At 43.2% G+C, this 24,268-nt stretch overlaps 1 protein-coding gene across 2 annotated transcripts in view; it reads left to right on the forward strand.

The window, feature by feature from the left end:
• PRKCE (protein kinase C epsilon) overlaps window positions 1-24,268 on the forward strand; it is a 543,507-nt gene that overhangs the window by 427,227 nt on the left and 92,012 nt on the right. For both annotated transcript variants that reach the window (XM_040224743.1, XM_040224744.1), the window contains exon 12: window positions 23,079-23,233. In XM_040224743.1, coding sequence (XP_040080677.1) covers window positions 23,079-23,233 — 155 coding nt within the window. The remainder of the gene's footprint in view (window positions 1-23,078; window positions 23,234-24,268) is intronic.

Raw genomic sequence — 24,268 nt, forward strand, 5'->3', positions numbered from 1 at the left:
AATACTGACTGATAGGTAACCCAAGTTAATTAGATTTCCTGACACTGATGGTTTCTTTAAAACATGGTATTAAATGATAATGGAAAGGACAGTCTTGGCAACAAGTGCTTAACCAGTTGCCTAAGGGATTTAGATGATCAGCAGCAGCCTGCAGCAATTAGATAGAAAGAAGAACTAGGGAGGTTCAAGGAAACATTTTCCAAGGCTGATTATATTCTGATTGGGGTGACAAACTGTGGGAACTGGAAAGTGCCTCATGGGTCAAAACCTGGTAGCACATAAACTACTACAAAGGGCTTTTTTTTTTTTTTTTAATTCTCTTGGGTTCTCTCTTTAGGGTCCTCAGTATCATAAAAATTGTGGGGGGTAGAGATGAGGGAGAGGGCTGTTGCTGACAGCATGCAGATGTCATTCTTCATTTTTAACCAGAGTGTGGAGGAGAAGGTGTTGACTTTCTAACTTGCAAGGTCATGCTCTTAACTGATTTTTACCCTTGCATGTTCTTGACCCTTCAGAATATTTTTACTTCCTCCACACTTCAGAGCTAGGATCATAGAGGGTCTGATAATAGTTCTCCAAGCTTCTTGTATTCAGATGGGTAAAGGAGTGGGAGGTTGATATAATTTACCATTTATTTAAACCTAAAAGCTTACTATTAAAAGGGGAAAAGGAAAGAGGGAAGCACCTGTTTAAGACCTGTGCCTTCAAAGAATGCTGTTTATCTAGTATCCACAGAGCAAGGAATGTGTCTACGGGTGAACCGGGTGAACTAAACTCCTCCAAGAATCTCAATAAGAAACAGTGTTTGCGGTTTGTCATAGTTTCTCACATACTCTTGAAATAGTCTCTTTCCCAACAAGCAAAAGTAGACGTCATATCACGCACAGACTTTCTCTGATTCCATCAACAGTCCTATCTTACTGTCTGTCCAGTTAAGCGTCACAATCCAAAAAAAAAAAGAGAGAGAGAGCACAGCAGTTTTGGTGAATAATTTGTTATTATTCCCATCTAGATAGCCAGCTCTTATTGGTGGGTGAGGACCATAGTTCAGATAAGATCTGTTGTAATCTGAAGAAATTATTGTCCAGATGTTAGAAGAACCCTTTTTAACCTTCTTATTCTATAATTAGCTACTCTGACATGCGTTGGCTTTATCTTAATGATCAAGATCTGATGTCACTAGAGGTTAGAAACACATATGAAAAAAAAATTTTCCAATTGGAAAATTATCCTGAAATATTTGCATTACATTTCCAAGCCATAAGTGATCATAGGTGCTTTGAGTCATGGTGCTGGTTCCAAGAAAGTGTTTGCGCAATTTTAGAAAATAGAACAGACCAGTTGATTCATGCTTCAGCTGATGGTATTGTCTCCTGGGAAGCTGAAGCACCCTTGCCTTATGCACATGGGGCTGGTGGAGTGCTGCTGCTTAATTTGTCTTAACTCTCTTTTGAGACTGTGTTGCATGGCCCTCCTCCACCCCAGAACCCATTTGCAAAGATCCAGCAGCAATCCTCCAGAGATTACTGTTTCACAGACATTCCAAAGGGCTAGATGGCACTAGCTCAGCCATTTTAACCTTGGCATTTCCCTTAAGAGAATATATCAGCAACAGTCTGTGATCTAGAGGAAGAACGTGGAAGTGGTAAGGGGCTTCAGGGGTCTTCAGGGAGAAGAGATAGCCCAGTGCCATATTGAGTGAAGGGGAAGCATTCATAAACTTCCTTTCCTGTGTCTTGCTGTTTCCCCTGATTCTGCCAGCACGCCCACCTGAGTGCTGGCTTGGTTTAAGTCAGCCCAAAGGAAATGTTATAGTAATAAGAGTCACCTACCTTTATTTAGATCTTGCTTTCCTGCCCTCCCATTCTTTTCCCCCAAATTTGTGAATGAAAACAGATAAGGCGAGGTTGAAATGGCCAAGCCTGTAGGTTGCATCTTGATTTTGAGGTCTCTGGGAAAGAAGAGAGGGAACCATCTATTCCAATTGGAAATCCTAGGCTTATATTCATTTAACAACTCTCTGATACCCACTACATTTGTTCAAATAAATTGTGAAAATAAGTTATATCTAGTGCTCAGGGCATAGTTTGTGAACCGGTTTGTCATCTCTCATAAACTTTCCATTTGGATGATCAAAATAGGGCAGAAGTTTCTCGCTGTGCTGCTAGGCTACAGGCAACTGTTGTCGTTGGTTGACCCTGGGTGGTAGGTACATGGGAACTTGGTTGAAGAGAAGAGGAGAGCTGGTCCTGTGGTGAGGTCTGCCTGTGGGTTGGTGGAGTAAAAGTGAAAGTTGCTCAGTTGTGTTTGACTCTTTGCAGTTGAACAGTCAGACTCTATACAGTCGTGTCTCTTTGTGACCTCATGGACAGTACAGTCCATGGAATTCTCCAGGCCACAATACTGGAGTGGGTAGCCTTTCCCTTCTCCAGGGGAATCTTCCCAACCCAGGGATCAAACCCGGGTCTCCCGCATTGCAAGTGAATTCTTTACCAGCTGAGCCATAAGGGAAGCCCAAGAATACTGGAATGGGTAGCCCATTCTTTCTCCAGCAAATCTTCCTGACCCAGGAATCAAACTGGGGTCTCCTGCATTGCAGGTGGATTCTTTACCAGCAGAGCTACCAGGGAAGCTCATGGGTTGGTGGAGAGCTCTTGCTAATGAATATTTTGTCAGTGCTTCCGTTTTAAACAAGTTGGCGGCGTTTTATATTATCCACACAGATACAGTGCAAAAGAAAACGAATAAGGGCAATTAGAATTGGTAGTAAATCTGAAATATATTGAATGTATTCAAAAAGATGACAGGAGTTAGAACTGCTCACAGGTGGTTGCCAGGCAGAGTTTCCTCAGAACCTTCCATGATAAAGTGATAAGGTTAATTGTAATCAGCACACTTCCCAAATGGATGGGTACTATCAATGTGCTTAAAAAATGTGCTCTTAAATTAATCAGAAAAGTTTGTACATTTGAGCATTTGACTTGGCTATGAATTGGCTAAGCAATGTATTTCTTTATAAAAATATATTTCCAGTTTGTTCCTGTTCAAACTATCACAGTCTCATATTTGAGCAAATGCCAGACTGATGACATGTACTAGATAGTGAGTCCTTGTCCATCAAAATATTTTGGTGCAGTGGTTTCACGAGAAAAGAATGGTATTAAAGTAGTGATTTGGAGCCTGAGAAACAGTTTCAGCCATGCCTGGGAGGCAGAGGTGAGAGGTATCTCTCAGCCCAAGGGAGCAAACTCTGTGCTGTTGTAAAGTCTTTCTCACTTTACCTACATGTTCAGGTACTCAGATGTCGACCCAGCCTACGTGGTACAAAATGGAATCTCATGTTTAATTTCAAGGGTAGACACCATCTTGGAATTTGGAACAATTTATGTGTTGGGCTGTCTTGCATCTGCTGCTACTGCTGCTAAGTCGCTTCAGTCATGTCCGACTCTGTGCGACCCCATAGATGGCAGCCTACCAGGCTCCCCCGTCCCTGGGATTCTCCAGGCAAGGACACTGGAGTGGGTTGCCATTTCCTTCTCCAATGCATGAAAGTGAAAAGTGAAAGTGAAGACACTCAGTCGTGTCCGACTCTTAGCATCTAGTAAGTGCTAAAAAAATTATCTGCCAGAGGTTAGTTGTTTTTATGAAATGAATGTACCAAACTTCCAGTTAGTTTAGCAGAGCCTGGAAGCCCAAAGTTGCAGGATTGCCCATCCTTATAGAGGCAGTTCACTTTAAAATAGTCCCTTAGCTCTCCTCCCACTTGGTAAACCAAGAATCTGATGCAACAGAGAGGAACAGTAAAAGTCATGCGAATCTGGAAATATACCCCTTTTCCAAGCATTTGTTTAGAGTTTCCTGGCACTGGATTGTTTATAAGTCAGTATTGCAAGAGAATGCACATTTTCACATAATTCTGTGGTTGAAAGCAGTTTCCTCACCAGCTGACTGATTATTTCTCTAAGGAATTAGTCAGAAGGCAATTGAAAAAAAATTTTTTGTTGTCCATGTGAGACTCTGGGGGTTTGCTTGTACTTTACATCATTGGGGGTGGATTTCCCCTGAGGAATTCTTAAAAGCAGGGTCATGAATGGGTATAAACCTAGGCTGGCTTGCATCCAGGATGGAGAGAAGTATTGGGGTGAACCACTTAGTTAATCAGCCATCTAACTCTTGAGCCTGCCTGCTCTGTTAGGTCCAATAAAGGATTTAAGAAAAGACCTTAGGGGCCACTCTGAGAAGCAAGACTATGGAATGGATTTGAATTGGCTTGTCTGGAGTAATGCCACTGACCCATTTTAGTAATTTGGACAATCTTACCTAAGTAGAACCCAAATTAACTACATTGATTGGTAAATCTAACCAGTCATTATTAATCAAATGACTATTATATGAAAGGTATAATTTCTGCTCTCAAGGACTGAGAAAGCCCAGTTTAAGAAGTAGGATTTTTTAAAAAATAATTGAGTTAAATAACCCTCTTTGCCTTAATAATGTAAATCTATGGTATAAGGTTATAATGTACAGGGTAAGATTAGTCATCACATGGGTGGTTTAAATACTGCCCTGAATTCACAGGAGGAAGAGTTTTCTAAATACTGTCTTCCCTGGAAAAGGCATCACCAAGGAAGAAGAGAATAGAAAGTATTTGACAGGTGGAGAGGAGGAACTTGGAGCAGAGTTGCCAGGATTGTTCAGAAGTGAACAGGAAAAATGAGTGGTTGCCATATGAAAAAAAAATCAACTCAAGTAGGAAGCAGTGTGACTCTTACAACCCCATGAACTGTAGCCTGCCAGGTTTCTCCATCCATGGGATTTTTCAGGCAAGAATACTGGAGTGGGTTGCCATTTCCTCCTCCAGGAGATCTTCCTTTCCCAGGGATCAAACCCACATCTCCTGTGTCTCCTGCATTGCAGGCAGATTCTTTATCCACTAAGCCATCAGGGACACCCAGGGAGTAGTGAGATAGGCTGAAATTTAGATCACCACCAGACTACGGGCAGTTCTAACCTGAATTAATCAAAGTGGGATCAGTCAAAGTGGGATTCCTAGACTAGCAACACTGCATCTCCTGGGAACTTGTTAGAAATGCAGAACCTCATGTCCCAACCTAGACCTACAGACTCAGTATTTTTGGTGTGTGGTTCAGGAATTTGGGTTCGGTTTGTTTTTTCTTAAGTGTCCAATTGACTCTTGTGCATACTGAAGTTTGAGAAGCACAACTACTGGCAATTTGAGTTTTGTTTCAAATGACTGAAGGCTCTTGGATGGAGAAGTAGCATGTTTTTCAGTGGGGAAACAAGTCAGTGCCTTTGGGATACTGTCTTTTACGTGGAAGACATCCTCCCTTATAATCTTCCCTTACCTACTGCTTACCAAGAGGAAATCTTTCCAAATCCTAGTCATATAACTGGTACAGTCATGTAACTGTTCTTTGGAGTAGTTTCTGAAGGCTGAATCTAGATCTTGTCTATGTAATGGTATGATATGCATCTATTGTATTTTATATAAGTTGGGATTTTTTAAAGTGTGTGCTTTGCAAGAACTATATGAATCAGTAACAATAACAAATTTATATGGTGCTTTATAGTTTAAAACATAATACTCATTCATATATTTCTGACCATTTAAAAATTCCCACTATTTTGAATCAGGTTGTTCATCTGGCATTTATCAGGAAATTCAGATTTCCATGTTACAAAGGTAATATGAGCTCTTATAAATCAGTAAACCTTTTTGATAGAAAAAATTTTCCAGACTTTATCATTATATTATCATTAATACTAGTAGGAATACTATATAATAATAAAATCAGCATGTATTTTTAAGTGTTGGTAGAGTTTTGAATGTTTCTTTTACTTGGTGACTTTGATATAATAATACCTTCAGGGCTGTAAGAAGTTAGGACTGTTATTCCTGCTTTAAATAGCCCCAGGCTGGCAATTTTTTGATCAGTTCTACCAGTCTCTTTTATCTTTATTTCCCACTCTGAGAAGACTCTTGAGAGTCCCTTGGACTGCAAGGAGATCCTACCAGTCCATCCTAAAGGAGATCAATCCCGAATATCCATTGGAAGGACTGATGCTGAAGTTCAAACTCTAATACTTTGGCCACCTGATGTGAAGAACTGACTCCTTGGAAAAAACCCTGATGCTGGGAAAGATTGAAGGCAGGAGGAAAAGGGGACGACAGAGAATGAGATGGTTGGATGGCATCACTTACTCTGTGGACATGAGCTTGAGTAAGCTCCGGGAGTTAGTGATGGACAGGGAAGGCTGGAGTGCTGTGGTCCATGGGGTCGCAAAGAGCCAGACACTACTTAGTGACTGAACTAACTGACTGACTGATTTGCTACTCCAATAAGCTAGGAAGAATGGAGTTTTCTTAAGGTTAAAATCCTAACCTTAATTTTGCCAGCAGTGTCATGGAGCATCCCTTGGCCCATGGACTTGAGGGTGGTGTTAGCTTCTATTGTCATGAATACTGTGGGTCTTGACACCAGTGTTTTCCCTTGCCCACTCAAGGGACATTTTCCCCTTGCAGTTTCACAGGTGGAGTTTGTGGTGGTGTTTGTCAGACGGCGGAGTTTGTCAGAGAGCAGACCATTGCATAGAAGGCTTGACGCGGTATTCACTTAGATTTCATGTTGACTCTAAAGATATCTAGGGTCCCAGAGAGAGGAACAGATCCCTGTCATGCTCCTTCAAAAATCAGCAGTTTGTGTCCTAGAGATTCAAGACCACCTCTGTAAACACACAATGAGCAAAGGCTTAAGGTGCAGACCTTAACACAGAGTCTCTAACCCTAGCCCCATATTTTTGATATATAAAATGGGAGCTCTACTGTCAGCTTTAATGAATGATGCTGAGGGTTACTCCTGGTGTAACAGAAAGAGCCCAAGCTTTGGGACAGACAGATCTGGGTTCGAATTCTAGCTGTACTACTTACCAGCTCTGTGGCCTCAGGCAAGTCAGCTTACTCCTCTGAGCCTCTGTATCTTTGTGGAAAATGGAGGTATTAACACCAGCTTTCAAGACTGCTGTGTCAGTGGAAAAGTAGCTTCATATACAGTAGGTACTCATTATAGCCCTTGTCACTTTCCACTTGTTCGTTGTGTCCTCACATTAACCTGAGATTGTAGTTTTCTAAGAAAAACAAAAAGGCCAAGATAGCTTTGATGCTTCAAACAGCTAGACTTCCTCAGTCTTCCAAACACATCCCACCTCTGTGCCTTCATGGTTCTCGTGCACCTGGGAAGCCCAAACTCTGCTCGGTTTCATTCCCTTCCCCTTTTAAGTCTCAGTTCTTCCATGGAGATTTCCTTCACTGTTTCCTTCATCACAAATCCACAAATAAAATACCCTCCTGTGGTGTTAACCCTCATTTCATTAGAGTTTCTCATTCTTCCAACTAGATTGTAGCCTTTTTGAAAGCCTTCTATACCTACAGACGAATGGACTGATTTGAAATAACATTCATCACCAAGCCATATACGGCTGCTGAATCAAGTCTTATGAATGAAAAATTGAAACTAATGTTTTCCTCAGCAGTTTTTTTGGGGCCAAGAACCCATGCTACAGATAATCTATTATAATTTTCCAAGAAGTAGCTGCTATTGAACCTTGATTTTATAGATGGGGAAATCCACACTCCTGATTGTCCAAGTTCTTATAGCCAGTGAGTAGAGGAGCTAGGATTTAAACACAAGCAGTCTGGGTCCAGAGACTGAGTTTGGACCATGGTACCATGCAGGTGAGAATGTGGGTGGAGAAGGGTATCAGAACATTCAAAAACACCCATGGACAGAGTTCTACAAATGGGGACCAACTACAGCCAAGTTATAAACCTCTCAGTTGAGGTTTTCTATGTCATTTTTTCTCATTTGTGTCATTTAACAAATCATTTAGATCATGACTTTCTACAGTTAGAGAAACCAGCCTCCTCTCTGAATTGTCAGCCCTTGGTTCGTGTAAGAGCTGTGACTCAGTCCTGAAACTCACTTGCTTTGTCTGTTTCACCACCTTTTCAGGTCATTAAGAACAAAAGGTCTGTGAACAGATTAAACACAGGCTGTTTTTGTTCTGCTTCTACAAGCACCTACGCCTGTTGAACGCAGACTGCACGGTGTTGATTGCAGTCTGCTCACAGATTTTTAAAAAAAACAACACAGGCCGGAATCCCACACCTTCTCACAATAGCATAGCTGAGGTTAAACAGTTCCTTGGAGAGGCCCCTGTGCTATTACACTAAATACTTACAAGTTTATTTCACCACACTGCCTGGGGTTCAGAGTAAACCTGGGTGGAAGTACGGAGATCAAAGAATTTAACAATCAAAAACCTCTATTCACGCTCTATCTGTCATCTAATGAAAGTATTAGTGAAGTGGTATGGAAATCCTCTCCAGCCTGCCTACAGCCACCAGCCTTGCCACTTAATATTTAAAACAATGTGACCAAGTGTTCAGAATCCACAGGATTGAGTTGTATGTAACGTTAGTGTATTATTTCCAAGTTGCCAATTTTCCCCAGCTTAGCACATTTTCATTTCGGCTTTATTAAAGAAGTCAGAACATGAAAGGAGATTTAGCACAGTGGTGATGTCAGCAGAGCTTTCTTGCCATTGTGACATGGTTTATTTGGTTCAGGGCAGCCATGCATATGAATCCAACAAGGTGTCTATAGGACTGAAAGTCAAACCAAGTGGGACTGATAAAAAGGAAAAGACAAGAAATACAATTATGTGGTGAAACCACAGCTCTTTAACTGTGGGTGGGAATTTCAGGCCCTTGATTTGATTTCATATGGCCCCATAGTTACAAAACCATGGTATAGCATGATATCAGCTATGTAGTAAGTGCTTTATTATGACATTAGTGGAGTGGGTGGATGAGCCCAGCATGGTGTGGATCATTGTAAGAACACAGCCAGATGCAGAAGACATGACCCCAGTCATTCCAGAAGATTCCTCCTGTTGTGGAAAGCCATGGTATTCCTAAGAGTACCTGTCTGTCAGAGTCCTGGGCTGGAGGAAGACTAGAAGCCACTGGTCCAAGAATTTATACTCTGATTGGACTTACCAGTACATAAAATTCTTACAAAAAGGTACAGAACCAAATGCAGTGAAATCACCTAATCTTGATGTCACAAGCCAGGGCAGTTGTCCAATCCATTGGTTCCCAAATCTCACTGAGCATTCGGAGCTATCTGGGGAATTTAAAATGAAGTGGACATTCCCAGGGCCCAGCCAGAATTAGAAACTCTGATCAAGGGTCCTGGAAATATGGATGCTTTAAAATGCTCTCACGGGATTCTGTGGCTCGGCCAGCTCACTTGACCAGTCCTCTCAATGAACAAAGAGGGTTTCTGTTAACAACCCTGCAAAGTGATGACATCCTCAGGTTGGAAGGAACTTGCTGCAGAACAAGACAGCAGGACCCAGGCAGAAGATGGGGGTTCTCTAAAGCATTTCCTCAAAGTGAAAGTCGCTCAGTTGTGTCTCTTTGTGACCTCATGGACTTACAGTCCATGGAATTCTCCAGGGCAGAATACTGGAGTGGGTAGCCTTTCCCTTCTCCAAGAGATCTTCCCAACCCAGGGGTCGAATCCAGGTCTCCTGCATTGCAGGTGGATTCTTTAGCAGCTGAGCCACAAGGGAAGCCCAAGAATACCGGAGTGGGTAGCCTATCCCTTCTCCTGTGGATCTTCCCGACCCAGAAATCGAACCAGGGTCTCCTGCATTGCAGGCTGATTCTTTACCAACTGAGCTATCCTAGACTTTGATAAAAGGGCCTTTGTTTATCTTCTGCCCATTTTCTTAGTCTGCGATATCACAGGTTGTCATTACCGAGATGGCAGTCCTGCAATTGGTTACCAACATGTCATTCCTTCAGGTGTTTGAAGAGAGTTCCTCTTCAGTTTGCTCCTTTGTCTGATACCTGATTCATTCGTTCATTCATTCATTCAGTTCAGACTGTCAGCATCCTCTAAGAGTGGGTTTCTTGAGGCTGACCATTGCCACCTCCTTCAGCTACTTCTTGCAGATCTCAGCTTCTTCACCCCATCCTGTTTGCCTTCCTCTGGATGAACTCCAGTTGTCAGTGTCAAATATGGTGCTCAGAATGGGACACCACACTGACCATGTGATCTGATGAGCGGAGTCCAACAGGAGCCACAGGAGCAGTTACTACTTGTGCCCTGCTTCTCCTAAAGAGTGTTGTTTGAGAATAACCAAAAACTCAAATGGATGCGGACAGAAGGATCTGGAGCCCAGATCAGGAAGGGAAAAGGTCAGTGTTGGCTGACCACGTCCTAGTGAATGGGTAAGCTTTGGAATGAAAGAGAGTGCCATCCTTCTGGTGTTCCAAGTGGAGAAATAATGTTTCATTGGGAACCCGGATATTTGCTGCATCGACCACACTGTGCATGTATTAACTGGTCTGCAGGCTAAGTGGAGGCTCTCACCACATCATTGCCCCCTATGTGTAGGATCAGCTCTGACTGCTACACCGAGCTAGAGGTGCAAGGGGCAGCTTTCCTTTCTTCTCTGTTTGGTGGGCTCAACCTAAATATTTCCATCTAAGCAGGTTATGGTTCCTTTCTACAACTAAAGAGAAATAGTGATGTACCTTCTCTCCTTAGGGTCAGCTACCTGGTATTTGCTTATGTTTAAAACTGTCACATGAACTTTGCATACTCTTTGGGAAACAAAAAGTAAGAAAAGAGAAACTGTTGTGACAGCTAGTTGTAACATTAACTGGTCAGTTGTTTCATACAGGTAAAATTGGAATAACATTTCTTTGATTACCTTTTTGCTGAATAGACTGGTCATCTAATCCCCTGATTGATTAGCAGGATTTCATTCTAAATAGAATTAAGCAAGTAAGATAAGAAACAAAAAACAATGGGAAAGAAAATAGCAACACCAATTGCAGCCATAACACGATTCGAGGCTTGGCCTCACCCAGGACTGCAGACTTATTGACAATAGTAGATGCATGAGCCTCCTGGAAATCAGACCTCAAATGTGACCTCTGTAGGCGCTTCTTTTTGTATTGGACACAGGAAGTAATAAGGTGACATCTGAAGTTTCCAAAATCAGAGTAACTAACAGCTATATTTGTTTTTATTGTTGTTTAGTCGCTAAGTTGTATCCAACTCTTTGTGACCCTATAGATCGTACCCTACCAGGCCCCTCTGCCCAAGGGATTTCCCCAGCAAGAATACTGGAGTGGGTTGACATTTCCTTCTCTGGGTGATCTTCCTGACCTAGGGATCAAACTTGTGCCTCCTGCATTAGCAGGTGGATTTTTTTTACCACTGAGCCACCAGGGAAACACAGCAACTACATGAGCTGCTTCAGTTCTGCCTGGGCTCCATATCTAGCATGTGAGCTGGAGACCAGAGACACTCATTTAGTTCTTCTCTACCAGCTAGACATACATTGAGCCTAGAGAGGGTGTGGAGACACCAGAAAAGGGCACCTTGAGCCCCAGCTGTTGGGCCTTACATGCTGCTGGAGACACAGGAAGGTATATTCTGGGGCAGTCAGAGTTTGATGCAATCACACACCAGATCGGGAAGAGAAGCCTGAGTTCATGAAAAGAGCATTGATAAAGGACAAGACTACATGTGGGCCTTGGCTGGATGGGAGGATGGGCTTAGAACAAGAATACTTTCATTCCTGTGCTTAAAAATACAAAGAGTGTTCTTTCAGTTCTTAACTTCAGCTGCTGACTGCTGGTGACACTGGTGAAAATGGACTCCAGTGAGAAACCAATGTTTTCTTTCTTTTTAAATGGACTCCTGGTATCATTAAAGAGAGATCTAGCCTGCCCAGAATGGGCAGACCAGATTCTAGGTGGGTAGCAGGGACACGTGAAATCTCTGCAAGATGACCAGGCTGCTAAGTTGGGCAAATGAGTCAGGGGAGAGTTTCCTGATGCTTTGCTGCTTTCCTGGAGTCCAGGTCAACAACCAGTGACAGAGGATGACAGCCAGAAGCCATACCCCAGGAGCAGCACTTCATGGAGAAAGCAGTTCTTGGGTGAAGAACCAGGAGAAAGCCTGGTGCTATGAGGTGATGCTGACACTCTGGTGATGCGATGAAATAAAAGGAAAAGCCTCAGGAAAACCACACCATTGTCCATTTCATTGCCATGTTCCCCATCCAAACCCCTCTGACTCTGTCATTTTCAAAAAGAAAAATTAACAGCAAGTCATTATTCCTGCTTACCTTCAGATGTTGCTCTTATTCATAGCACAAGGTCACTTTAGTGTCATCATCGTCGAGATGTAGCCTATTTGGGGGCTGTCCTGTATGTCCTGTCACATCATGTGATAGAAACTTCATTTTCCTAAGATGTTGACGACCCTCTGAAAGCGACCCTGTGAAAGGCAAGTGTTCTCTGACATACTGATCCCAAAGCCCTCCCCTTTTCCTGGCTTTCACACACAGATGAGAATGCCTGGGGCAGGATGACAGTAACTTGAAGTTGTTCCCTGGCCTAAGTGTAATAATCCTTCTAATCAGATGCTGGAAATGTTTATTTTGAGCTTAATTGAATGAGTCCGTTTGGTATAGCTTTTAGGTCACTTTAAACTTGGGCTGTCCTATGTACTTCAAATAAGTAGAGTTTAAAGCAGTTGGAAACAAGTATCAGATGGACATGAATGAAGTTTATACCTCTCAACTAGCAGGCTTCTGTATGGAAGTTTTGCTGTTTGACTAATTCTGATTAGGTTAATACTTTCCCCCAAGAAAATACTTCTCCCTTTTTACCCAAAGAAGGGTAGACTCTACCCCTCTGTGGCCTATAGAAGATTCTTATCAGAAACAGCAATGTGAAAACCCATTCTGTATATTCTGTACCACTCTTGGCATTGATGGAATTGACCATGGCTGTAGGAATTTGGTTGACATAAATCTAAATTTGGGGAAAGACTACAACAGGGTCATTTTCTAGAGTAAGGCCTTGCACAATGGGAGAAAGCTGAGAAGTACTGAGAATGTGTGAAAATTAATTTTTTAAACATGTTTCAGGTGATATTATTGTTGCATAAGAAAATTTGCATAGTCAATCATAATTATTATTCAGATAAGACTCTCATTCTCTGTTATTTGGCAGGTAAGTCTTCAGTGAGAGGAAAGATCCTTTCTTTTTATTCTCCATACCTCTCTTTCACCTAACTCAGTGGAAGGTCTATGACACCAATTAAACAAGGCTCTGCCTCTAGTCTGCATATGGTATGTCTGCCTGAGAGCTGTCTGTTTTTAGTTTATTGTAATGATGGCTGTGCTTTCTTGGTGAGGAGATAAAATTGATTTACAGTTTAGTTTAATAGTTAAGTTTCCCAAAGTGATTGGATCTTTCCTTTCTTTTGACCCAAGAAGTATAATAGAGAAGAACGGTCACTTGCTGTTCTTTCTCAAAGATAATAAAACAATTTACACAGTGGAAATAGAGAAGAGATGGGATAATAAGTTCAAGCAATCTTCCATCAATCCATCATGAACTCTACCTTTAGAACAGTTTTTAAATCAGGTTTAATTATGCCGTTTTATAACTCAGAAGATTTCTGGAGTTCTTTATTTCTCACCTGTGTTTTCAGAACCATCCATCTTCCTGCCCCCCACCCAGTCTGTCTCCTTCATACCCATATCCAAGTTTTATCACTGCCTCATTCCTCCCCTCCCTATCCGCACATGCAGTGATCACTTTTGCTTACCTCTGCCCTTCATGTGTGTGCTTCTAACTTGCCAGGCCCTCTACTCCTCCCACCTTTTGCTGTTCAAGACCTTATCTGTGGTCTTTCGTGTAATTTAGATTTGTCTCAACCAAATCCCAAGGCACTGGCCATTTCCATCAATACCAGTTGTATTATGGAAAATAAAATACAGAAAGAGTTTTCTTATGGCCTTTTCTTATAATGATCTTTTTTAAGTGCTGAGGCCTGGATGATAGACATTTCTTCTCTAAGGGCCTTAAGAAGCTAAGGGCACAGATACATAGGTTTCACGTCTGATTTGATACAAGACGTTTAGCGCATAATGACAGAGCATTTTATGTTGCTTTGTATGATTTCCTGTGTTCAATTCCTAGTGCCTAGAAACCAAACCCATGGCTTATATCATCTTCCATATCCCCCAGTCACCTACCCTAGGTCTGGGCACCCAGGACAGACCTGCTGAGTTGATAGGTTATAAGATGGAGACATGGAGAGGAAAAGGAGATGCTACAAGTGAGAGGTCAGGCTCTCTGATTCCCTTAGATGTGGTACATTAGAGAAATCATTTATTCTGTCACTGGTGCATCAAAGGTAGACTGTTCCAAGTCCAGTCTTTTGTTGGGCAGTCATGTGAAATTGATTTAAAAGCAATAGAATCTTTGCACATGTAAACAGCTAACACACTATGGTGAATGTGTGTCCAAACAAATCCAGTTGGCAGGACTTGCAGTGCTGCTGAGAGGAAGCCTCTGGCTATCCATCACACCTTGAAAGATGAACAGGGCGGGCCAGATTTTCCCTTCTAAGTTAGGAAAGGTTAGCACTCTGGGAAAATGGAGCCCAAAGGGAATTTCAGACACATGGTGTGGCCCTTCCAGCTTGCAGGTCGTTATTACCTATTCTTACCCTAAATGGCCATGACATATAATCTCTTTCCTAATTTTATTAGTTTACTTACTATCACAAGACCATAACTTTTTAGACATTCAGGTGTGTCTAAGGGAGGAGGAGGTAGAATAAGGCTTTTAAAATCTTTGATTACCTCAGAAAACGTATTTGCTTACTTTACCAGGAAGTTGGGTTTTTTGTTTTGTTGTGTTTTCTACCCATGCCAAGAGGGGATTAATGAATGAGTAGCTGCTGGGTTTGCCAGCTTTCTTTTGATTTCAGTTTATGTAATTAAGCAGTTCCCAGAATGACTTCAGGTTCTCACTCTGCATCAAAACATGCTTCTCAAATGGGTTAGGTGTGGAGACCAGAAATAATCCAGACTCACTGAACGGAGGGAGGAGGAGTGAAAAACTTCTCTTGCTTTAAAAGCAGTCCCTCCTGTGTCAAAAGGGTTGACCATGCTTTGGGGCCATGCACACTGAGCTGTATTGAGTAGAAAAGTAAGTTAAAACTGAAGTTCAAATGGGCTAAAGTTAGAATAACTCAAAATGAGGTTAACAATAGAAATAACATGGGGAAATCAACTCTGTTTACAATTGAATTTCTAGCAACCAGAGTCTTCTCCATGGTGGGCATTCAAGACTTCATGCATTCAACAAAGACACACTAGGAAGCCACTGTGTTTCAGGCTCCATTCTAGTTGCTGGGGATACAGTGAGAAGCTAATGAGAACCCCTCCGTTAAGGCGCTAACATGGAGTGAATGTTGGATGAGCAGATTTTTATTGAGCACCTCTGAGCTAGTAGAGGCCATGGCATTGCTGGGAAGTCTAAGGTTATGTTCCTCAAGGAACTCTGGCCATCTCACGGGGAGGTAGAGTCATCTATCCAAGGACCCAAAGAACTGTTCAAAGCTGTCCCAAACACTGGGTGCTGAGACAGACCCCTTGAGGGTGAAATGGTCAGATTGGGCACTCATGGGCACTTTCTATAGGCAGGAGGCTCACTGCAGTAGGCTGACTCATCTTGAAGCCTTTAATTCCCTAAGAGCAAAATATCAGAGCATCTTTTGATTTTGTTTCTCTTATAGCCCCCTGAGCTGTTTAGTTATTCTATCCACATGATGCTTGTTTTAAAGGAAATTAGAGGCACTTTTCTTTGAGGTCAGGCTAGTTCCCTTAAAAACCAACAGGGTAGAGTTACCAACAGTTTTTACCCTTATGAAGTATGCAGACTACTGAGAGAGAAAGACATAAATCAGTGACTCAAATCAACCCCCAGTGGAGAGTGTAGCATGTAAGAGGAGGTTTTGACCTGGTCAGAAAAGTCAAGGACAGCTTCCTAGAAAAAAAGATGGCTGCACTGAAATCTGAAGGATGAGGAGGAATTAATTAGGTGAAAGGTCAGGGAGACACAGGCCAAGCAGCGGGAGCAGCATGAGCAAAGGCCCTGTGGCAGGAGGGAGTTTTCTGTTGAGGCAAAGGGAACAGCTGGGAGTGAAATGACTGAGAATTAGATAGGGCCAGCTTACTCCTTGGAAGGAAAGTTATGACCAACCTAGACAGCATATTCAAAAGCAGAGACATTACTTTGTCAACAAAGGTCCGTCTAGTCAAGGCTATGGTTTTTCCAGTAGTCATATATGGATGTGAGAGTTGGACTGTGAAGAAGGCTGAGCGCCGAAGAATTGATGCTTTTGAACTGTGGTGTTGGAGAAGATTCTTGAGAGTCCCTTGGACTGCAAGGAAATCCAACCAGTCCATCCTAAAGGAAATCAGTGCTGGGATTTCTTTGGAAGGAATGATGCTAAAGCTGAAACTCCAGTACTTTGGCCACCTCATGCGAAGAGTTGACTCATTGGAAAAGACTCTGATGCTGGGAGGGATTGGGGGCAGGAGGAGAAGGGGATGATAGAGGATGAGATGGCTGGATGGCATCACTGACTCGATGGACATGAGTCTGAGTGAACTCCGGGAGTTGGTGATGGATAGGGAGGCCTGGCATGCTGCAATTCATGGGGTCACAAAGAGTTGGACACGACTGAGTGACTGAACTGAACTGAACTGAGATCACACTGGCCAGGAGGCATATTAGGGAGTGTTCTATTTATTCCAAGAGTAATATGAAACCCTTGAAACAATCAGTAGAATGAGGAAAGGAAGGCGCATATGCTGTAATAAGATTTTAATTTCAGCACGGTAACTCTGCCCACAGTGTGGTCAGTGTTTGGTGTGGGGACTGGAATCAATGTAGGGAGCACCAGTGAGAAGGCACTTGCAAGCATTTCAACCAGAGATGATAACTGCTTGGGCCAGAATGGTGGCTACAACGGTGGCGGCAGCAGAAGGAAGTAGGCAAATGTAACAGGTACAAAGGTAATAAGTGCAAAGGTACGAAAGGTAAAACCAATAGGACTTGGTGATGGATAAGAGGGATAAAGAGGAGGCAGGTATTAATAATGGCTTTTCAGGCTTCTGACTTATACACTTGGCTGGATGGTGAAGCCCTGCCCTGAGACAGGCACCCTGGATGAGGACCAGTTTTGCCAGGGGAAGATTATGAAGCAGTTTTGAACATGTTGGGATTGAGTGCCTTTGAGGCATCAGAGAGAGATGACAGAAACACAGCCGGGTAAATGGGTTCCCAGATTGGATGAGAGGTCTAGGATGGAGGGAGATGTTTGTGAGTCATCAGTGTCAAGGTGCATTAGACACCGTGGGTGTGGATGAGATCACTCAGCAAGTACAAAAAGGGGAGGAGAGAGGAGGGCGTCCAACCCCGCCTTGTGGGATTCCAACACCTAATGGCTGGGGAAAGGAGAAGCCTGCAAAAGCAGGCAGAACAAACCTGCCAGAACCACGGGAGAATAGCAGGTGAAAGCCGAGGAAAGCAAGCATTTGTTGGGAGAGGAAGTCATCAGGGAAAAATAATGCTGAAAGGATAGGGAAAATGAAGACTCAATAATGACAGTAATAACTGTCATGCCACTAGCTATAATACTATAGTAATAATCATTATCGACAGTCTTTATGGAGCCCCAGTTATGAGCCAGGCACTTTAACATATAATTTAATCCTCATAGGAATTTTGTAAGGCAGGTCCTGTTATCAGCCTCATTTTCACAGTACGGAACAGTGAGCACAGAAAGCTGAAGTCATTTGCCTGAGGTCACACAGCCAGTGAGTGAAGAAATCAGGGGGGAAGCTCTTCTTTCTCACTCCATGGCCCCTGTCCTTAAATGCCTTGCGGGGAATAAAAAGCAGCCAGGGAGGCAGGGTAGGGAGGGGAGATTTAGAAATTTGGATTCTTTCAAGCAAGGCAAGAAAATGTTCCATGGTTGCTAAAGCCCAAGTTCAAGTTGGTGAGCAGGACCTGGTATTGCAGCAGCTGTTTCTGATGATGGTTCAGCTAGATTAGGGTAGTGTTGAATGCATGACAAGGCTATATTTGCCATGGGAAAAAGCCTTGCTCCAAGTGCTCTAGGGCATTGGTTCTCAAAGTGAGAGCTCCAGGCCAGCAGCCTAGCATCACCTGGGAACTAAGAGATGCAGATTCTCAGGCTCCAGTCGAGACCTTCTGAATTAGAAACCCTGTAGGGCAGAAGCGGAGAAGGCAATGGCACCCCACTCCAGTACTCTTGCCCGGAAAACCCCATGGATGGAGGAGCCTGGTGGGCTGCAGTCCATGGGGTCCTAAGAGTCAGATACGACAGAGCGACTTCCCTTTCACTTTTCACTTTCATGCATTGGAGAAGGAAATGGCAACTCACTCCAGTGTTCTTGCCTGGAGAATCCCAGGGACAGGGAAGCCTGGTGGGCTGCCATCTATGGGGTCACACAGAGTCAGACACGACTGAAGTGACTTAGCAGCAGCAGCAGCAGTAGGGCAGAAGGAGCAGAGGAGGAATCCATGCTCTAATAAACCTCTGTGAGATTCTGATGCACAAGTTTGAGAACCTTGTTCTTGGGAGATCCTTGAAAAAGAGGAAAACTGTAATAACATGATCCATATATCTCACCTGGGCAGCAACCAGATGGGAGAGTGTTTCTTAACCCTGGCTGCCCACTGTAATCACATGAGGAGCTTTGAGAACTACGATAATTGGAGTCTACCCTCAGAAATTCTGGTTTCATTGGGTTGGCACTGGCCTGATCATTTGAAATAAGGATTTGAATGGGGAATAGATGATCGAATGAACACTGGTCATTGAATGATCATTGAATAGATGATTGAATAGATTATCTGAACACTTCTGAATGCCCGGTTGGACCTGGGAGAGAAAACAAGGCAGGCTTTCAAGGGGAAGGTCAAGACAAATGGAAGAGAAGCTAGATCTTAGGCACTTTGTGAATAGCAGTAAAGCTTGACTAATTCTGGAGGTTGTAGTAGGGAGAGAAGGTAGTCTGAATTTATAATAATTCTTAAGGGTGACTTAGTTTGAAAGAGACACCAGTTATAAAGTAGATATGTGGTCAAGGCTGCTCCATGAATAAAGTATTATTGTGATTTTTCAGTTCAGTTCAGTCACTCAGTCATGTCTGACTCTTCGCAACCCCATGGACTGCAGCACACCAGGATTCCCTGTCCATCACCCACTCCCAGAGTTTACTCAAACTCATGTCCATTGAGTCAGTGATGCCATCCAACCATCTCATCCTCTGTCTTCCCCTTATCCTCCCACCTTCAATCTTTCCCAGCATCAGGGTCTTTTCAAATGAGTCAGTTCTTCGCATCAGCTGGCCAAAGTATTGGAGTTTCAACTTCATCATTTGTCCTTCCAATGAATATCTAGGACTGATTTCCTTTAGGATGGACTGGTTTGATTTCCTTGCAGTCCAAGGGACTCTCAAGAGTCTTCTCCAACACCACAGTTGAAAAGCATCAATTCTTCGATGCTCAGCTTTCTTTATAGTCCAACTCTCACATCCATAAATGACTACTGGAAACACCATAGCTTTGACTAGATGGACCTTTGTTGCAAAGTAATGTCTGCTTTTTAATAAGGGGTCTAGGTTGGTCATAACTTTTCTTCCAAGGAGCAAGCGTCTTTTAATAATGTCATGGCTGTAGTCACCATCTGCAGTGATTTTGGAGCCCCCAAAAGAAAGTCTGTCACTGTTTCCACTGCTTCCCCATCTATTTGCCATGAAGTGATGTGACTGGATGCCATGATCTTAGTTTTCTAAATGCTGAGTTTTAAGCCAACTTGACTCTCCTCTTTCACTTTCATTGAGAGACTCTTTAGTTCCTCTTCACTTTCTCCCATAAGAGTGGTGTCATCTGCGTATCTGAGGTTATTGATATTTCTTCTGGAAATCTTGATTCCAGCTTGTACTTCATCCAGTCCAGCATTTCTCATGATGTACTCTGCATATAAGTTAAATAAGCAGGGTGACAATATACAGCCTTGACGCACTCCTTTTCATATTTGGAACCAGTCTGTTGTTCCATGTCCAGTTCTAACTGTTGCTTCTTGACCTGCATACAGATTTCTCAGGAGGCAGATCAGGTGGTCTGGTATTCCTATCTCATGAAGAATTTTCCGCAGTCTGTTGTAATCCACACAGTCAAAGGCTTTGGTGTAGTCAATAAAGCAGAAGCAGATGTTTTTCTGGAATTCTCTTGCTTTTTTGATGAGCCAATGGATGCTGGCAATTTGATTTCTGGTTCCTCTGCTTTTTCTAAAACCAGCTTGAACATCTGGAAGTTCACAGTTCACGTACTGTTGAAGCCTGGCTTAGAGAATTTTGAGCATCACTTTGCTAGCGTGTGAGATGAATGCAATTGTGCAGTAGTTTGAGCATTCTTTGGCATTGCCTTTCTTTGCGATTGGAATGGAAACTGACCTTTTCCAGTCCTGTGGCCACTGCTGACATTTCCAAATTTGCTGGCATATTGAGTACAGCACTTTCACAGCATCATCTTTTAGGATTTGAAATCCTTCAACTGGAATTCTATCACCTCTACTAGCTTTGTTTGTAGCAAGGCTGCCTAAGGCCCACTTGACTATGCATTCCAGGATGTCTGGCTCTAGGTGAGTGATCACACCATCATGATTATCTGGGTCATAAAGATCTTTTTTGTATAGTTCTTCTGTGTATTCTTGCCACTTCTTCTTAATATTTTCTGCTTCTGTTAGGTCCATACCATTTCTGTCCTTTACTGTGCCCATCTTTGCATGAAAATTTCCCTTGGTATCTCTAATTTTCTTGAAGAGATCTCTAGTCTTTCCGATTCTGTTGTTTTCCTGTATTTCTTTGCATTGATCACGGAGGAAGGTTTTTTTTTTAATCTCTCCTTGCTATTCTTTGGAACTCTGCATTCAAATGGGTGTATCTTCCCTTTCCTCCTTTGCCTTCACTTCTCTTTTCACAGCTATTTGTAAGGCCTCCTTAGACAACCATTTTGCCTTTTTGCATTTCTTTTTCTTGGGCATGGTCCTGATCGCTGCCTCCTGTACAATGTCATGAACCTCTGTCCATAGTTCTTCAGGCACTCTGTCTATCAGATCTAATCCCTTGAATCTATTTTTCACTTCTACTGTATAATCATAAGGGATTTGATTTAGGTCATACCTGGATGGTCTAGTGCTTTTCCCTATTTTTTCAATTTAAGTCTGAATTTGGCAATGAGGAGTTCATGATCTGAGCCACAGTCAGCTCCTGGTCTTGTTTTTGCTGACTGTATAGAGCTTCTCCATCTTTGGCTGCAACAAATATAATCAATCTGATTTCGGTGTTTACCAGCTGGTGATGTCCATGTGTAGAGTCTTCTCTTGTGTTTTTGGAAGAGGATGTTTGCTATCACCAGTGCATTTTCTTGGCAAAACTCTATTAACCTTTGCTAACTGTGATTTTTCCTCAGTCTTAATTGAAATGATTCTACTAATTTTAATCAAAGATAATATGCTGACATCCGCCTAGCAGCTTTGCTGAGACTGTGTCTATATGTTAAGAATATACTCTGACTCTCTGGCCTCCCCAACCTCACTGCTTCCTCTTTCCTCCATGGACCTTCCTCCCTAGCTGACCTGGTCAGTTTACTGGTCCCCAAGCACTGTCACTCTGTTCCCATGTCCTGGTATTTATTGGTGCCTCCCCCCATCTCCTCCTCCTCTCAGGGAGGACCTATCTCCTTCTAGAATTCTCCATGGACCCCCAGTTCAGAGAGTCCCCCTTTCTCCTAATCCTTTTAGCACCAAATATCTTTAAGGCACTCTGGTCCTATTTAGTTTTCATCATTCTACACATTTCCCATCTCTGCCCCTGGATCATAAGCCTTATGTTTAAGGCTTATAACCCCACTCTGCAACATTCAGGACAGTGATGGCTTACAACTTTTTGCCTCCTGCCCAGCACAGCACCCCATACTCTACAGGCTCAGGAAATAGTAGTCAAGAAGCTGTACAAAAGGTGAATTTCAGTCCCTCTTCTTCCCACATCATCATGTGCAGAAAAGAAGGCACCAACCCCAATGAGATGTGATTATGGTTTGACCATTCTTGAGGGCAAAATCCATAGGAAGCACATCAAGGTGGAGATCCCAGAGGGAGCATCCTCCAAAGCGGACGTGGCCCCCTCCACGGGAGGGGCTCTCACCATCTTGTTAGTCCATGTTGTTTTGTATTAGGTTCCAGTACTACCTTAGCAAATCACCACAAACTTGGTTGTTTTAAAATAACAGAAATCTCTCCTCTCACATTTCTGGAGGTCAGACATCCGAGACCAGCGTCACTGAGCCAGAGCCCAAGTGCTGATGGAGCCGTGCTCCCTCCAGGAGCTCTAGGACAGACCCTTCCCTGCCTCTTCCAGCTTCTGACAGCTCCAACTTCTGGCAGCACCACCTTCCTTGGCTTGTGGCCACTTCATTCTAATCTCTGCTTCCTTGGTCACACTGCTTTCTCCTCCCTTCTCAAATCTCCCTCCATCTCCCTCTTATAAGGACATTTGTGACTGCATTTAAGGGCCACCCTGGTGATCCAAAATAGTCTCCCCAACTCAAGATCCTTAACTTCATCACAACTGTTAAGTTCTTCTTTGCCATCTCAGGTAACATTTACACATTAAGGGGTTAGGACTGGGATATCTTTGGGGCAGCCGTGATGTAACCTACCACACAGACAAAAGTAACTGGGGCCTCTAAAGGGACAGAGACTTGTCCAAGGTCACACTTCAAGGTTGTAACAGAAATTAGAGATCCAGGTCTTCTTTCTGTCAATCTTAGACTCCTCCCACTAGACCATGCTGGTTCCTGTGAAAGTAAGACAAAGATATTAGACTAACAGTCCATACCCTGATTCCTTGTCTTCTCTCTGGAACATGTGCTACTAGAATTCCCCCACCTGTGCAGTCTGCCCCTGCTTTAGTCCTCATTTTGTTACTTCGAACTCACTGTACCTTCGCTGGCCTGTGTGGGCAGCTGCGATGGACTCACTAAATGACAGTTTCTCCTCTCCCTTCAGGACCGCCTCTTTTTTGTCATGGAGTATGTGAATGGTGGGGACCTCATGTTCCAGATTCAGCGCTCGCGGAAATTCGATGAGCCTCGTTCCCGGTTCTATGCTGCAGAGGTTACATCAGCTCTCATGTTCCTCCACCAACATGGAGTCATCTACAGGTACCTCTCCTCACCTCCTCTCTTCCCCAAAAGTGAAAAAATAGAGAGTTTTCTGGATGCTTGAACTGAGTTTGGCTTACACCCAACTGGTCTCTTAGAACTCGCTTTAAATTAGTTGTTTGTATCAATTTGCTTACAGAGGGCTTTTTGGGGGGCTGTTTATCACTGTAAATGTTAATATTTGAGTAGCCCCGGGAGATCTGATCCACTGTTTGTGCCATTTTTGATTGAAAGCTTAAGCAGGACGTTTTAAAGGCCCAGTGCCAAGTAACCTTGGGGTGACCTTCATTTCTCTCTCCCCCCCGCCACCCCAACCCTCTTCCTTGAACATCAGGGCATTCTCTGTACTTGTTCCTTCTGTGCCATGAACTTCCTCCCCTTCCCAACCTCTTGCCACTTCCTGAGTTTGTTTGGCTTACTTGTCTCCAGCAGATAGAATCAGAGAAGGAGGCGTTCCTCGGGGGGATCTCAGGGTTTATGGTCTAGGAGGGAAGAGGGGAGGGAACTAGACAGTATCTAACAGGAAGTGACTCTCTGCAGGCCACCCAGTCCCTTGTTAGTGCCTTGTCCCCCTTCCAAGAAAACATGGAACACACACTCACACTCACACTCACACACACACTCACACACACACACACACACACACGCACACACACACACACACTTTCCAGTAAGAGAGCAGTACTACTTACGCAGGCTCTTCTGTGAGGTCAGGAATTCTGGGAGGAGTAAATATTTATAATTAGCAACAAGGACACTAAAGTTCCTTCGGGTTTTTTCAATGATTGTCCATTTCTTTACTTAGATTTTGCTTCCTCCTTTTTCCTTCAATTGGGTTGAAGAATAGCTGGCTTGATTCAACCCAAAACTAATCCCTCACCAGAACTTCACTGGCCCCACTCCTGGGAGCAATGCCCTCACTAAAAAAAAAAAAATGTTCTCCAAGGGGTTCTGAAACCAACCCTCAGCTTCCTTAATTCCCTCTGCTCAAAAATAGTCAGTGGCTCCCTATGGCCTGCATAACAAAGCCCATAC

Source organism: Oryx dammah, unplaced genomic scaffold (assembly GCF_014754425.2).
Source record: "Oryx dammah isolate SB20612 unplaced genomic scaffold, SCBI_Odam_1.1 HiC_scaffold_25, whole genome shotgun sequence".
Lineage (NCBI taxonomy): Eukaryota > Metazoa > Chordata > Mammalia > Artiodactyla > Bovidae > Oryx > Oryx dammah.